Source organism: Carassius auratus, unplaced genomic scaffold (assembly GCF_003368295.1).
Source record: "Carassius auratus strain Wakin unplaced genomic scaffold, ASM336829v1 scaf_tig00214480, whole genome shotgun sequence".
NCBI lineage: Eukaryota > Metazoa > Chordata > Actinopteri > Cypriniformes > Cyprinidae > Carassius > Carassius auratus.
The window spans coordinates 25,343-42,861 of NW_020527673.1; the positions used below are offsets into that span (position 1 = coordinate 25,343).

At 36.9% G+C, this 17,519-nt stretch overlaps 2 protein-coding genes across 2 annotated transcripts in view; both read right to left on the reverse strand.

The window, feature by feature from the left end:
* Positions 1 to 3,333: 3,333 nt before the first annotated feature.
* LOC113092126 (protein sidekick-1-like) lies at positions 3,334 to 8,536 on the reverse strand. The gene is made up of 3 exons (XM_026257727.1): positions 8,490 to 8,536; positions 5,904 to 6,010; positions 3,334 to 3,614 (listed from the first exon to the last, which is right to left on the reverse strand). The coding sequence occupies exons 1-3, from the start codon at positions 8,534 to 8,536 to the stop codon at positions 3,463 to 3,465; spliced, it is 306 nt and encodes a 101-aa protein (XP_026113512.1). The 3' UTR covers positions 3,334 to 3,462.
* Positions 8,537 to 8,565: 29 nt separating this feature from the next.
* LOC113092148 (protein sidekick-1-like) overlaps positions 8,566 to 17,519 on the reverse strand; it is a 118,425-nt gene continuing 109,471 nt past the window's right edge. Inside the window, exons 2-3 of the mRNA XM_026257755.1 lie at positions 9,546 to 9,578; positions 8,566 to 8,614 (exon numbers count right to left, since the gene is read on the reverse strand). Of these exons, the coding sequence (XP_026113540.1) occupies positions 8,574 to 8,614; positions 9,546 to 9,578 (74 nt within the window). The 3' untranslated portion in view covers positions 8,566 to 8,573. The remainder of the gene's footprint in view (positions 8,615 to 9,545; positions 9,579 to 17,519) is intronic.

A 17,519-nucleotide genomic window follows, 5' to 3' on the forward strand; every position in this document is an offset into this window, starting at 1 on the left:
AACTTGTGGCCTTTTGTGCCAATTCTGTGAGGGCATTCTTCCATTAGACCCGAGAGGGTCTAATTTTAGCTTTTCACTTCAAAACCAAAACGATCATTTTTACTCCACATGTCTAAAACCACTGATGTGTTAATAAATCCCCCATTAACAAACAGACACATAAAACTTTGATATTCAACATAATACATTGTCATAGATCACTATTTTCCACAGGCACAAAATTAGATCAATAACTGTTTCAGCTAACTAAATCTCACAAATGTTGATATTCAGATGAAATGACAAAATTAAAATAGTCTAGTCATTCATCAAAGTACTGAGATGAGATTTTGTGCAGTCCGGGGGGCAGATTACCCAGTCTTACCCTACTATTTTTAATCATACTACTATAATACTTTAATAGGCCACTGTATATTTTAATGTTGAAAATCTGGTCGACATTAAATTAATCAAATGCAAAAAAAGAAGAAAATAGGACAGAAATAGTCTGCTAGTTGACCGCTCAGAATCTCCAGAACAGAATGACTGCAGTCCATGTTGGTATTAAGATTATCAATGTAACAATATTGTTATTTTAGATGCTTCTTTCCATTGATCAAACTAGTTTACTGTATATGCCTGTAATGAGCATATTAAGCTTTATGAGGGCATCTCAACAAAGAACCATTGATTTCCACCACTCCACTCTTTGTAGATGAACATTAGTGTTTTGCAAAGGAGCATTCATCAGTTCTGTGAAGGAAACATCATACGAGACTCAAAAATAGATTTATGCTGCGGCATGTTTATCCATGTTAATATTGAATCAGGGCCGTAGATCCTAGCACATAGATAAACTTTGATCCTACAAGGGCAGTTAATGTAATGGCCGTGCCAGTCAAGTGCTTATGAACTACAGCCCAATTTCCCAAAGTCCATCCTGGGGATTTTGCCCAGTAACACATTGTGCCAGTTTAAATGGCCTAAGCTGATTGCATTGCTTCAGCCGCTGCCACAGAACAATTAAGGGTGTGACATCACATCCAATAGTGCGCTAATGGCCTTGGCTGGAAGTATGATTGCTTGATATTAGTCTGCCATCCTCTGGGCTGGGTGAGCTTCTGGGTTCGAGTCTGGATGCTGCAGACACCAGCTGGGCTGCGTATAGGGTCAAAGGAGCAATGCTGTCTGGGAAGACCGCCAGGCTCCCAAAGGTACAGATTCCCTTGGTTGCATATATGCGGCAGAGAACATTGTCAGCAGTGGCATATTGATTTTATGTATGTGCCCCTGCTTTCTGTCATGATGCAATATTCTGTCAAAGCACTGGCAGGAGAGCACCGGTCCAATTATTGAGCTGGCGTGTAGCCAAAAGCCTTAACTAACATCTACAAAGAGCCCATATATATCCACCTTCCAACATGTCTTTCAATCCAATGCACAATTTTACTTCAGAAGAACACAAGTTATATGTGTAAAACTACTTATGTTCAAAATCTGATGGTCTGGGAGTCGTTGATGGTTATTCACTTACCAGAAAGTTCATGTAAAGCAAGCCGGTTCACTGGCCGACCACTTTTGTAACAGCTCTGCAGAAATTTCCAGACATGCAATTACAGCTCATTGGGAATGTATTGCAATCTATTTAACTTTTTTTTGAAAATACATTTAAATAAAATATCTCAAATCAGGAATAAAATCTAATAACAATGGTATTATAAATGGTGCTTCTTAAGCCTAGATCACAAAAAAAATAAAAAAATAATAATAATTCAGGTTCACCCAGCTAATACAAAAATCAACAACCAAATGATTGACTGTACTGTTTTTTTTTCATATTTTAAATATATGCAGACACACATGCATACTGTACATGAGTCAACCGTTGTCGTGAACCATCGGTCTGCCCTTTAAATTATGTTATATTTGAGAGTTTATCTCAATAGCTTTTAGATGTTTTTGAAAGAAGTTTCTTATGCTAAACAGGCCTGCATTTATTTGATCAAAAATACAGTAAAAACTGTAATATTGTAAAATAATAATACAATTCAAAATAACTGTTTTTCTTTTATTCCAAAAATTATTAGGATATTAAGTAAAGATTATGCCCCATGAAGATATTTTATACATTTCCTACTGTAAATATATTAAAACATAATTCTTGATTAGTAATATGCACTGCTAAGAACTTCATTTGGCCAACTTTAAAGGTGATTTTCTCAATATTTAGATTTTTTTGCACCCTCATATTTTCAAATAGTTGTATCTGGGCCAAATTTTGTTCTTCCCTAACAAACCATTCATCATTGGAAAGATTATTTGTTCAGTGTAAATATAGTAACCCCCCCCCCCCCAAAAAAAACAACTTTAATTTCAAAAATGTACCCTTATGACTAGTTTTGTGGTCCAGGGTTACTTATGCTGATTTGCTGCTCAAGAAAATCTTTTTATCAATGTGCAAACAATACTTTTGATGAATAGAAAGTTCAAAAGAACAGCATTCATTTAAACAGACTATAAATATCTTCAATTTCACTTTTGATCAATTCAATGCTTCCTTGCTAAATAAAAGTATTTATTTATATATAAAAAAAGAAAGATAGAAAAAAAAGGACATTGTTCATGATAGATTAGGATTTACACAACAAGTGTGATTTGGTCCCATGCATTTCTGACTACTCATAAGGCATGACTGATTGGATCACACATGGTGATTGGTTGTCCACATGTGATCAGATCAACGAGATGTATAATAATTCCAGGTGTAAATAGAATCACAGAACCACGACCACAGTTCTGCACAGTTATTGAGAATAAAACTGCCTGAACGTCGACACAGCTAATCAATCCAATGAAGCCAAACGGAACGAATGCAAATCATTACTACCCAGAGTTTATTTCCAAATTTACCTACATTAGCCTGCTTACTTTTCAATTACACCTTCTGCCAATATCAAATGCAATTCTCGAATGGGCCCACTGCTATATGCATGGAGCGAAAGGTGAGTCATTAGTTGTGTCTCAGTGGTGGAGTTTTATTTGGGTCTCGACGGAATGAAAGACACTTGAGTGATAACGGCGAATCGGATCAGCCTCGTCGATCTCAGCCTGGGAGAGCTGCTAATTAGAAAAAGGCAATGAAGAACTACCTTAGCAAGATTAAAGAAGGGCAGAGAACAGGCATTAATTGCACTTCTGTGACAAGGCAGTGGGAGAAAAACACTCGCACACACACTCAAAAGAAAGTCGTGCACAGTATCCATGTCTTCTGCATCACTGGCTGAAGTGTCTCTCTGTTTTTTCCCAGCATTTTCCACTGTTGGTCACAGTAAATGCATGCCCAGAGGAATTAAGCGTGAACACTGAAGGTAATTACATCCCTTACGTGAACCCAAAGCCATAGGGACCTTTGCTGGGTCACCCAGAACTTTCCTAATGAGCAGGCGTTCAGGTTTAAAGATTAGACAAGCAATTAAGCTGTACTTACACTCTGTTGCTGGGAATGATCTTGTAGCCGTCCCTGAACCATGTCACCTGTGGCCGCGGGAAGCAACTGACCGCTGGGGAATTTAGGATGGCGGCCCGGCCCTGTGTCACAGTCTTTCTTTGGTCATTGTCGAGAAAGTCACCCATATCTGTGAGAAGAAAGTCAGGGATCGTATTACAAACATGGGAGAACTTCTTTCACGAAACAAAGCAACTCTGATGACACATTCAGTAGGCTTTTGGGTACAAACTGCAGAGGTATTCAATCAGAAACATTTATTCAAACATTTATTCATGGTGCACGGCACCACAAGATTGCATCACCATGCAGAACAAAAGAACGTCAAGCACATTGAATTTGGTGACATAGTTCAAGCGGCGCAGTTTTCACATCGATTTAAAGTGTTTAAAAAGTTCTTATTTTTGGTTTTTAAAACACCTGCAGCCAGTAAACAATATCCTTAAACTGGCTAAGCTTGCACTTACCTGCCAGATTAAAAAAAAAAAAAAAAACTGTTAAGAACTTGATGAAGGTTGTAGTTTTTGTCTTTTTTTTTAATTATATATATTTGCTTGGCCAGTGTTGTTGTGGGTTTTGGTTCTTTTGCTGTTTTAAAGTATCTGAAATCATCTGCTGAAGTGATATGGACATGTAATGCGGCCTAAGCTGCCTGGAACTACTTTAGCACTATATTTCCCAATATCCCAATAAATGGACCAAACAAGATGGAGCAAACTGATTTGCCTTAAAAGGACTACAGTATATTGCTGAAATTACACACTTCACCTAACAAACAATCTTGTTTGCTGGTTTGTTTTGGGTAAATGAGGAAAAATTTTATTTAAGTCCCAATAATTATTTCTCATATTTTCACTAGCATGAACATGGCCTATTTTGTGAAAACTCCATCATGGCTGAATGTTTTTTCTGAGCTGAAATGCTGAATTGTCTGGAACAGTCAGTCTGGGTCAGTGTGAACCTTTAGAGCCTGTTTTATACGCTGGAGTAAAGGTCCAAGCCTAAAAAGTCAGCTTTTCTACTGCAGCCATCTTCTTCATTCAGTGTAAATCCTGCCTTATTCAAAGCATAACAGGGAACTTTTAAGAGGTATCATCACTAAGTGCTTTTCCTTTTTCCCATGCATTTACTAAAAATGAGAAGTTTTAAGCTTCAGAAAGGATGCAAAAGCACCATAAAATTCTATATATAATGTTTTCACTCAATATATAAATATTAGGATCATGTGACACTGAAGACTAGAGTAGATGATGCTGAAAGTTCAGCTTTTCATCACAAGAATACATTTACTAATATATTAAAAAGGAAAACAGTTACTTTAAATTGTTAGCAAATCAAACCTTAATACTGTGTTGTTACATTTACATTTATGCATTGAACCCAACTGAACCCTCAACCTTTTGCGCTGCTAATGCAAAAATCTACCACTAAGCCACAGGAACAATGGAGGATCCAGTCTTGTTTTTTTTTTTTTTTGTGATAGTTTATCATGAGTCACTTGTTTGTCCCGAACAGTTAAAATGCCCACTGTTCATCGGAAAAAATCCTTGAGGTCCCACGATTTCTTTGAATTTACAGAATATTTGGCATATTTGAACCCTTGCCAACAATGACTGTACTGTATGTTTTGAGAACCATCTTTTCACACTGACTGAGGACAACTGACTCATACACAACTATTACAGAAGGTTTAAACTCCCACCGATGCTCCAGAAGGGAAAACACTGCATTAAGAACCTGGAGGTGAAAACATTTTGAATTTGAAGATCAGTGTGAATCCAACTTATTTAGTCTTCTGGGAAACATGTAAGTATCTTCTATAGCTTCAAAAGAGCAGTACTACATAAGAAAAAATATCTTCATTCCGATCAAAAGTTTTCACCTCCAGGCTCTTAACGCTTGGTTTTTCCTTCTGGAGCATCAGTGACCATTTGGACCTTTTGTTAGTTTTGTATGAGTCCCTCAGTCATCCCCAGTGAGAAAAGATGGATCTCAAAATCATACAGTCATTATTGGAAAGGGTTCAAATAGTCAAAAGATGCTGGATAACCTAAAGGATTTTTCTGAAGAACAGCGGACAGTTTAACTGTTCAGGACAAACAAGGGACTCATAAAACTATCATAAAAAACATCATCATCCAGATAACAAAACAATATTAAGAATCAAGTGTATGTAAACTTTTGAACGGGGCCATTTTTATCATTTCAACTAATATTTTCTACTGTGGACTACATGTAGACGTCTTTCATGGGAAATATCTCATTCAGGTCAGCTCTAAATAAAAAAATAACATGCATTTTGTACGAAGTGTATGTAAACTTTTGTCCAGGACTATATAAGTTGTCTAAAGTCATACAACATCATAGAAACAGGAACAGACTACCATGTAAAGCTCTGATCTGATCTACATCAACTCACATGCCACTTGTATCTCGGCTCTTCTCTGAAGCAGAGCGCCCATCCTGTTTCTCACCACACACTGATAAACACCCATATTGGAGCGCTGGAGAGAGGAGATGGTATACCTAAGAGAGAGAAAGAGAATCAACAACTTTAATTCACATCGCACCCATGATAAAAACAGCAGGAAAAACAACAGTTCCCTGCTATTTGCCAACAAATTCAAGGATTTTCGACTCAAATGTGTTCCCATTTAGAGAGGTCGGGTTTAAAAGGTTCACCCTCACAGTCACGACTATCCTTTTTTTCGCCAGCTCGCACATTAGCGTGAACAGAGTACATCAAAACGCCACACAGGAACTCCTCTCCATGCCCAGCTATGATGACAAACATCAGATTTCATCCAAAAGGCCACTTCGACCAAAGCAGAGGTGGTGAACGCTGGGGCATTAAAATCTGTTGGCATTTCCGAACACGCTGAATACATGACTAATGCGCTGTTGCTCACTACTTAGCCGAATCTGTTTACGTCTCTGAAAATGCCATCCGGTGGGTCTGTGCATCTCAGTGGCGGTTTCCTTCCATCGCAAGAACTCAATAGCAATACGGTGGCAACTCTGAGCGCACTGTGTAAGTGATGAAAGATAATGAGAAAAGCAATACCAATTAGAGCAAACCAGTTCTACAGATGGACAAAACGTAGAAAAACTTGACACGGGAAGGCAAGAAGATGCAAAACACCTACTTTAGCATGTATACGGCTCCTAAATTGGAGATAAATCAAAACATCTAATGTAAAATTTGACATTAACTGTGAATCAGATGTCGGCAGTGCACTTCAGGCAACGAATGAAAGCATTATTCGTCTCTGAAGAGAGCCGGGCAGCACTGTAGACACTTCTATTAAGACAGAAGGAACCCGTAGGGCCAATTCTTCAGCAGCTTTAACCCTCCACATGTCTGAAGAAATGCTGAGTGCTACAGAGGCTGTATGCTGATTAAGAAAGAGGCTATCATTACTGAGAAATTAAACATAAGGCATGGAGAGACCTCAACTAGGAAATTACATCGTTGATTAAATGTGCTACTGCATAAACTAGTGGAATCTCTCTCTAGAAAAAAAAAAAACTTAATTAAAAATTATTTGAATGCGCTTCACTTCTAGTAATTTAATTTTTAATTAATGGCACATTCCAGGTTCAATTCGGAGTTAAGCTCCATCAAAAACATCTGTCACAGAAAATAATGTCGACTTGTCTCTCAGTTTGTTAAAGCAAACAAAAACTGCGCTGAGAGTAGTCCGGGTATAATGGAAGTCTATGAGGGAAGGCATTGCATTAAAATAAAAATCAAAATACTGCTTCAACAGACTTAGCATGAGAATGTATTTAAAGAAGAATTTTTTAAAGGACAACTATTAGGCAAAGTTAAATTTTACATGTTGTCAGTGTGTGTACACAACCACCCTACTACAATGATAAATAATCCAACCTCTCCTTTTTTAATCCCCAAAAATCATAAGCAGTGTCTCAGAACAAGCCTTTTTCAGAATCCGCAAAATGTGATGTCACATTTTACAAGACCCACCCACAACTGTTGCCAGACACTGCTGTATTAGCAGAGACCCCACCCTGAGTGAGCCGCACACAATCTGACATCTTTATCTTCACGCTAGAGCATCTAAAAGAAGCATTCATGTAAGACATGTCTTCTTATTTCAGCTATAGATGTTATTTATTCCAGAGCAGTGAGTGATTTTCTGTTTTTTTTTAATAGTTTGGGTCATATTAACAGCGTAGACTACAGTATACTGTATATTTTGCTGCTGTCACTTAATACACTGATCGAATATAAACACGTGAAGCGCAATTTCAACTTCATCACATTATAAAATATTCCATTCACAAATTATAGCCAATTTACCAGAACTTTGTTTTTCACAAATTGACTTTCATGATTTTACTTCACAATTAAAACTGTTATTTTCATATTTTATTTGTAATACCATAAATCTATATCAGCCATTTTTAAATGCAAAGCGGTATTAAAATAAATGAATGCCTGATTAAAGTGTCCCAAGCCAGTTTTAATGTGACCTTCATTTGACAGAAAGAAAAAATACTCTAAAGAATCTGTTAGTTTTAAGAAAAATAATAGTTGCATAACAACCTTTGTACAGAGGAAAGAAAGTAAGTGCCTTAACAAAAACACATGCTGCATATTTGAGAGGTTAAATGTTTAACACTTAAAAAAAATGCAGTCTTTTTTTAATATGTTCTTTAAATTCCAGACTGCTTTCATTAACTAAACATTATTTAAGTAATGAGAAAGATTCCTTAAACAGATCCATAAACGAAAACAGCAGGATAAGAATATTGTTCTAGGGGTTAATGGCCATGTTTTGAACAAATTTAATATACCTGCCACAGACAGTGAATAAATGTGTGGGTTGTACAAAAGAAAAGCTGCAGGCGGGATTAATATTAGACTTTTTGTCTCTCATATTAACCATGAGCCTCTGCTGTTCTCTCTCATTGTAACCTTGAGACAGTTTCTGAGCAGGACTTCATCTCCAGAAAACCTTAGATGAAAGATGGCACTCACTTGTACTCGGGAGAGAAGGCTGTGATATCTGTGTTGTTGAGACCCATTTGAACTCCAGAGGCCAGCTGCCCTCCGCCAGGCAGGTCATGACCAGGCGGTTCCTTCTAGGTGGATCTCTGGAGGTCCCGGCTTCCGTTTTGAAGTAGGGGGCCACATCACCTGCAGGCAGACATGAAAGAGGCACAGTTAGAAAAGGTGCCAATTTGCTGTACTGCTACCCGGCGCAGGCACAAAGTCATGTACCATCAAAGATGAAGTCAATGTGCAGGACCATCATCGCTTCCTTAATTTACATCAACCAGCGGCGTCAACTTCACGGAAATCCACAATGATAGAGATGCCTATTTATACCCATTCCTCAGTGTGAGCAAACAAACAGAGGCAATCACGCGAAGGTTATCACAACGTGCTTCTACAAACGTGGAGAAGTCTTTCATGACACCTCACAGCGCCGGAGAACCAAGCTGGCAAACCTTTTAAATCCTCCATCTTGCAGGTTTTCTCCACACTTCACAAGAGCTCAGAGCTTTGATTTTAAAAAAAAGGGCACCTGGGTGCAGTGAATCTGACTTCTGTCAGCGGCGTTGCGTGTTTCCCCTAAAGCTCAGACAAATCAATTGTGGATGCAATGGCTCTTTTAAACAGTTTATAAACCATATGAAATATGTAAGTGAGAGACGTGCATCTTAGTCGCTATGCACTCGTTGCAAAAAAATAAAATTCTGTATCATTTCTGAAATTTTCTGGATCATTTCTTTACTGGAAAACAAGACAAAAATATTATCTAAACATCTGGATGATTTACTCGAGAAGCATAATATAATGCTTGTTTTATTGGATGCATTTTAATTTAAGTGTATTTTTCTTAAGGTGGTGGCAAAATGCTTTCTAATTTTAGGCAAAATCCTAGACATATGCACACAACAAATATCCAGTTTTAGGTATGTTTTTTTGGTAAACAAGTTACAGATACCGATGTTTTGCCTGTGCTTAGAGATATGATGAGACTTTTCAAGTTTTCCTCTCTCTTTGGAGTGTTACAAGCTGTTTGTTAACCTGGCTCCGTTTTGAAGTAGGGGGCCACATCACCTGCAGGCAGACATGAAAGAGGCACAGTTAGAAAAGGTGCCAGTTTGCTGTACTGCTACCCGGCGCAGGCACAAAGTCATGTACCATCAAAGATGAAGTCAATGTGCAGGACCATCATCGCTTCCTTAATTTACATCAACCAGCGGCGTCAACTTCACGGAAATCCACAATGATAGAGATGCCTATTTATACCCATTCCTCAGTGTGAGCAAACAAACAGAGGCAATCACGCGAAGGTTATCACAACGTGCTTCTACAAACGTGGAGAAGTCTTTCATGACACCTCACAGCGCCGGAGAACCAAAGCGGCAAACCTTTTAAATCCTCCATCTGCGGTTTTCTCCACACTTCACAAGAGCTCAGAGCTTTGATTTTAAAAAAAGGGCACCTGGGTGCAGTGAATCTGACTTCTGTCAGCGGCGTTGCCGTGTTTCCCCTAAAGCTCAGACAAATCAATTGTGCCATGCAATGGCTCTTTTAAACAGTTTATAAACCATATGAAATATGTAAGTGAGAGACGTGCATCTTAGTCGCTATGCACTCGTTGCAAAAAAATAAAATTCTGTATAATTTCTGAAATTTTCTGGATCATTTCTTTACTGGAAAACAAGACAAAAATATTATCTAAACATCTGGATGATTTACTCGAGAAGCATAATATAATGCTTGTTTCATTGGATGCATTTTAATTTAAGTGTATTTTTCTTAAGGTGGTGGCAAAATGCTTTCTAATTTTAGGCAAAAATCCTAGACATATGCACACAACAAATATCCAGTTTTAGGTATGTTTTTTTTGGTAAACAAGTTACAGATACCGATGTTTTGCCTGTGCTTAGAGATATGATGAGACTTTTTCAAGTTTTCCTCTCTCTTTTGGAGTGTTACAAGCTGTTTGTTAATAGATAAGATCCCTAAAGTTGCAAAGACTAATCGAGAAGCATAATATAATGCTTGTTTCATTGGATGCATTTTGATTTAAGTGTATTTTTCTTAAGGTGGTGGCAAAATGCTTTCTAATTTTAGGCAAAATCCTAGACATATGCACACAACAAATATCCAGTTTTAGGTATGTTTTTTTGGTAAACAAGTTACAGATACCGATGTTTTGCCTGTGCTTAGAGATATGATGAGACTTTTCAAGTTTTCCTCTCTCTTTGGAGTGTTACAAGCTGTTTGTTAATAGATAAGATCCCTAAAGTTGCAAAGACTAAAGTCTTGAAACTTGATTCTTAAACTTAGGACTTGCCCATTCCCTCCTTAAACGCTTCGTTTTAAACTTGCCACCACATGTTATTTTTAGCAACATCATATGACCCCTTTAACATTCGCCTCGACAGATTCCTGTACTGGATGTAGCAATTAATGTGAATTAATTTGTTAAAGAAAAAAGATCCGATTGCAAGTTCTTTAAATTGACTTGTTTGCATTTATATATCCACATCCAGACACTTTAAGATCTTGTACAGGCTCCTGAATTGCTGTTTCAGTTAAATGGGCGAAATGTCAAGGGGTCACAAACCTGCTGTAGAGCACATGGTGGAGAATGTAGACAGATGCAGCCGAGCTGCTGTGGAGCATATCAATGAGGTCTGTAAAAATGAAATGAAAGGAGGAGATAGAGTCCAAGGTACAGTGAGACTTCAGGTGACTGCTGAGAGAGACAAGGTGTCCTTGAGGTCAGAGCAATTGAGGAATATCTGAGAGTGACCGGAGTGGGCAAGGAAAGGTGGGCATTGCTTTATGGCCATTTTATGGGTTTACCATGGTCATCTTTCTAGAATGGAGGACAAAAAAATGCAAGGACCATGCGCTGAAGTAGATTTCCTCGGTTTTTGGGCACTGTGATAAAAATTTATGGGTGGACCTTATGGGTGGACCTGCTATCAGTCAGGTTCAATCCTGAAGCTCCTTTTCTGGGGAGCTGAGATCTTTCAGCTCAAGGGTATTGAATTCAACTTCCACAAGGTCGAGTCTCTGAATATCTCTGCTAGCAAAGCTTAGAACAATCTGAGACTGATTCAGGAGCCCATATGTTTCAAAGATAAAATTAAAAAAGCAATAAGCATTTCAGGAAAAGAAATTCACAAGAATTTAATACTTTGGGCTTTGGTTGTTAAATTTGCAGAAGCACACACACACACACACACACACTACATAAGATATGATTCAAGGTCCAGATCTAACCATTGCAAGGTCTGGATCACATTTACAGTACACTAATGGACCATTCGCAGAGAGTGAGAATGCATTTCCACAAAATTAACATCATTAATCTTTTTTTTTTTTTTTTACATTAATAAAACTATACTTTATGTTTTATTACCTTGGCATGAAATAAAAGAAGTTATTAATACATTGGTTAAGGGAGTGATGGCATTTGACATCTTTTGAAATCAATCTTTTGATATCCCCCCCCCCTCTTTTTCAAAGTCATAGAAATGCTACTGTGGATTTTTTTTTCTTTGATATTTGGGAAAATGGGAACACAATATCAGGAAAATACAACAAGCTGCTACATATGAATGCTTTTTACTTAAGGCCCATGTAAAGCCATTTCAGAATTATTTCTAAATACATACAAATGTATTGCTGAAAACACAATACAAAGTGTACAAAAACTATGTAGTACTGAATTGCGGAGTTGGACCGTTAAACTGTTTTTCACCATTTTTGCATACAGTTTTTTTTGTGTGCTGGTCTTGATGACACACTGAAGCCACTGAGCACGACCCATCCCCTAACAATATAATAACTAGAGTGCATTAGCATCAGTGGTTCTCCTGCTCAATGGTGATTTACTTTCATTAACGTTAGTTACCACAGCCTACAGTTTGCTAGCTAGCTATGCATTTGTCATGTAAATAAATATTATAAACATGTATGGCTGTGGAAATCCAACTAAGCTTCTAGAGGGAACATCCATTCAAGCTGTAGCATTATTCAACGATTTTCTCAATCAAATTTGGCTGGGTGGTTAATAATAACACATTTTTCTGTGGTGTGACAAACTACAACAAATGTTGTGGTTTCTGTTCACTTCACTCAACTATGTGCTGAATATTACTGCAGGCCTGAAGAAAAGAGGCAGACACATAAAAACTGGCCTCCTTTCCTCACAAAGCATTCAAATTCAACTCAATAATACATCACAAAAATATTTTTCTTAAGCTTGAGGGTTTGCAGCCATCAAGAGCTGCAGCAATGCTAATCATGGATAATCATTCTAAGATTAATGGCTGTGCTAGCACTGAAATGTTCAGTCAAACTGACGTGCATCCTCCTCTTCCCTCCTCCTCTGTCTCTCTAGTTCTTCATCTCAGAGGGAAGTCATGTCTACAAGCAGACACCTGCTCACCTCTAAGGCATTTACATCTACTAAATCTAAAGAGTGTGAAGCATCCCCACATGGCATTTAACCAAGCTTTAGGAAACACTGAACCCCACGGACATATTCGCCTCAGTATTTTCCATAAAGACACGAGGAGCTCTGACTCTCACATGCAACACACGCATGGACTCCCTTCAAAAATGTAAAAACAGTCCCCTGTTGTTCTATCCTTTCATTTGCTGCAAACATTGAAGGACGTGCCAGACTTGACACACCTCTTATTTCATTCCTCCAGCACCGACATAAAACCTGTAAAATGTTAGTAGCCTTATGGTTGGCTGTAAATATAAAAAAGCAATAAGAGTGACGAGGAAACTGCGCACCCAAGTTTAATCGTCCTCACCCGGCGAGGAGCACCTTGTTAGAAAGTTTTCAGCCGTTAGTATCAATCCATTTTTCATCGAACGCGTTTCACCTACTTAGCTAGAAGCTCTTCTCTGACAGCTTTTCGGCTTTCACTCATTGTGTGTCTTATTCTCATTTGATGCTGTGAAGATGAGAGGGAAATGCATTTTTAATCTCTGATCAGTCTACTGCAGACTCTGAGAGGGATATTTTACAGAAAGCAGGATTTTCCTTGCTCTTTTGAAAGAGAATAGCTTGATGTTCTATGCAGACATACTCTAATATTTACAGTTTCCAAAGCTACCTGCACACTGCAATGAAACAAATGATGGAAATTGCACTAAATAACATCACAATTTATGTAAGTCATAAAATTTCACAAGTTTGTAACTAAGTTGTAGCATTATTGGTCTTTTCATGACTCTACAACTCTATTCTGCTACTTACTTTTCATTTATTTAAAAGCATGTCTGGTATTTCTCAAACATTTAAACATTGTTAGTAATAAACTAAGTTAGTAATAAACTAAACAAAAAAGGGATTTTGTGAAATATGACTACAATTTTAAATAACTATTTTATATGCAGGTTTAGAACAGCCTGGGTAAATTATGACATGATTTTCATCTTTGGGTGAACCATACCTTTAAAGTGACAGACACACTTGTGCTTCTAAAGGTATAGGCTGCAGAACTGTCAAAAAATACTAATACTAAAAATGATAAATAATCAAATTTAAAACAATATTAAATGTGTTCTGTTGCAAGTTTTTTTTATGGTGCTGTCATGAATGGCTGCCCTTATTTTGCCTCGATGAAAGGAAACCCTAGTTCAGAAAACGAACAAAGCTTTACGGGTTTGGAACAACATGACGGTAAGTGATTAGTAACAACATTTTATTTTGGGGTTGAGTATCCCTTTAATATTTGTGAATATACGAGATACTTTTTTTCAGGATTCTTTGATGAATAGAAAGTTCAAAAGAACAGCATTTAACTGAAATAGAAATATTTTGTAGCACAATAGATGCATTTGCTGTCACTTTTGATAAATTTAGTGCATTTTTGCTGAATAAAAGTATTAATGTCTCTAAATAAAAAAAATAAAATAAAAAATTGTATTAAAAAAATTTAATAATTCTTACCGACCCTAAACTTTTTAATGGAAAAATATACAGACATCAAACAGAACATCTGCATATCAAAATTGATTCAGCATTTTTGCAACTTATGAATACTATATGGGCTCTCTCTAAAGACTGGGTTTTGAGTATTCATTATTTAGATTTAAATATATGAAAATATATATATATATACAGTATTTACACAGTAAATGGTGCAATTAAAAAATTTGAAAATCAATAGTATTAAGTAAGAATTTTTAAACTGGGCTGCTATTCCACAACAGTACAGTAGAGGTTCAGTACAGTAGTGAAAAAAGCCTGTTTTCTTCTAAGGGCCTGAGCAAGGATAACTAAATTATAACTCATGAATACCTCTCTAACATAAGTGGACTTTAGGAGACAACTTCTAGAATTCTACCCCTTTTAAATCAATGCCTTGTGCAATTACCCCTCAGGATCAAAATGTTTGTGGTGTAAACACAATTTGCACTCACATTTCTTCAGTGAGCATGTGAGGGGAAATAAGCAGTGTACACAAGAAAAATCTGCCACTGACAAAAGTACACAATCATGCAACGAACATTACCCATCTTGATGAAAAAGGCCAAAAGACCTTGATTGTGTTAGCATAAGAGCCGTAGGTATTCCCAGCGAAACACCCAGAGAAGAAATCACAATGACTGTACGTCGCTCTTGAGACGCGCTCTGTTTAAAAAAAATAAATAAAAAATTGTATTAAAAAAATTTAATAATTCTTACCGACCCTAAACTTTTTAATGGAAAAATATACAGACAAAATTGATTCAGCATTTTTGCAACTTATGAATACTATATGGCTCTCTCTAAAGACTGGGTTTTGAGTATTCATTATTTAGATTTAAATATATGAAAATATATATACAGTATTTACACAGTAAATGGTGCAATTAAAAATTTGAAATCAATAGTACTAAGTAAGAATTTTAAACTGGGCTGCTATTCCACAGCAGTACAGTAGACGTTCAGTACAGTAGTGAAAAAAGCCTGTTTTCTTCTAAGGACCTGAGCAAGGATAACTAAATTATAACTCATGAATACCTCTCTAACATAAGTGGACTTTAGGAGACAACTTCTAGAATTCTACCCCTTTTAAATCAATGCCTTGTGCAATTACCCCTCAGGATCAAAATGTTTGTGGGTGTAAACACAATTTTCACTCACATTTCTTCAGTGAGCATGTGAGGGGAAATAAGCAGTGTACACAAGAAAAATCTGCCACTGACAAAAGTACACAATCATGCAACGAACATTGCCCATCTTGATGAAAAAGGCCCAAAAGGACCTTGATTGTGTTAGCATAAGAGCCGTAGGTATTCCCAGCGAAACACCCAGAGAAGAATTCACAATGACTGTACGTCGCTCTTGAGACGCGCTCTGTTTGATATGCTATGGGAACGGCTGTCTTTGTGAATACCAACGAGTCCTCTACAAATTCTCCTTCAGATAGGATCAAATCAAGCAGGCAAAAAATAGGAAGGGGTAGGAAAAGAAACAAGTACAACTGCACCAAATCAGTTCTTCACCTCCCGTAAGGAAATTAAAACATCCTCTTCTGCTATCAATGTCATAACGTCACAGCATTCCCAAACAACCCTCCATCAAATTCAAAATGAATATTATTAATGAGTATAATAATGGTAAATCAGATAAAGGCAGGATTTTGATGTAGTTCCAGGCAAACCTCTTTAAGTAAGCTACATCTCGAGAAAGACCCTTCCCATCTGCTGCGGGTCCCTGGCTGGCTCAGGCAGATGCCTGTTAGACAGGTAGAGTGCAGGCATCTTTTCCCGTCTACTCCACCTTTCCTATTTTGCCAGGTGTGTTCAATGGAGCCTTCACTTTCCATTTGTCTGTGCATGAAGCTGGAGTGGCAGTGTGGGGCTCATCAGCATTCTGCCTCTCCAGTGGACCGTACCAATGCAAGATGACTTCAGGAATGCATAAGCAGAGACCAAGAAGGAAATTCAATTTGTTGGGATTATTATCAAAGATGAAATGTTCCGACAGCAGACAGCTTGGCTAAAAGTGGATGTAACAGACCTCCTCTAGGCCTGATGGGCAATGTTGATGAAACCGGCCCCTACTTTTTCATTAACTACTGCTGCTTTTCTAATTTGTTCCTTACTTTTCCTAACAGGAATGCAAACCTGACAGAGCAATGCCACAACAATCCACAGAAAATCCAAGAAAGTAAAAAAAAAAAAAAAAAAAAAAAAAACTAAACAGCAACTTTTATTTCTTTAGACCTACGCATTATTTTATCTTCATTATTTCTAACAAGTAACTAAGAATGTGAAAAGTAGCCAACTTATTATGTTGATCTTATTTTTCTTATAGTATTTTAAATATTATTTCAAATACAGCCTAATAGAGCTGCTGCAGTCTATAATGATGTTAATATTTTTTACAGAAAAACACTAATTGCTTTTAAGCCATTTAAACGTTATAAAGTTTCAGGAGTGATAGTTCCATGGTAATTTAAATGATAATTTTCTGTGTGTACGGAACAGAAAGGGCCCTATGATTTCCGCGATGCGAAAAAAGCTGACTGAATTGCAGAATCCAGTCATAGAAGCTGAATTTACTGTATAACGTGGAACGTTTCAGAGTTGGCCAAATTTTGTATTGATAAATCAAGAATAGGTCAGTGCACTTACATTAAAACACAGATGGACTAGAGTATGTGAACATTAAGCCACAAAAACTGCAATATGATTCTTTCCTGCATGTCTTCCATGTCTCCGTTGTGAATGAATAGTGCAGATCAACTATCATCATATCATATAGAAAAGTAATCTTAAAGGGGTCCTATTATGTTCTGTTACAAAGTCTTGTTTTTTACTTTTAAAGTTTGGATTAACTTGAAGAAACTGTGACAGAAATACATTACTTAGTTTAATAATAATATTACTACTAATTAAAAAAAATATTAAAATATTATTTTAAGGACTATTAACCAGAATTTATTTAGCATATACATATAAATACATAATATTTATTTCTGAAAAAGAGTATAAATAAATAAAATAATGTTTTTTTATTTATAA

What these genes read in the sequence shown, in the direction of transcription:
- LOC113092126 (XM_026257727.1), bottom strand. Translation starts at nt 8,536, where the DNA reads ATGGGTCTCAACAACACAGATATCACAGCCTTCTCTCCCGAGTACAA. An exon ending in GCCTTCTCTCCCGAGTACAA is followed by an intron (nt 6,011 to 8,489) that starts GTGAGTGCCATC and finishes TCTCTCTCTTAG; the next exon opens with GTATACCATCTCCTCTCTCC. An exon ending in AGCCGAGATACAAGTGGCAT is followed by an intron (nt 3,615 to 5,903) that starts GTGAGTTGATGT and finishes TTCTTCTCACAG; the next exon opens with ATATGGGTGACTTTCTCGAC.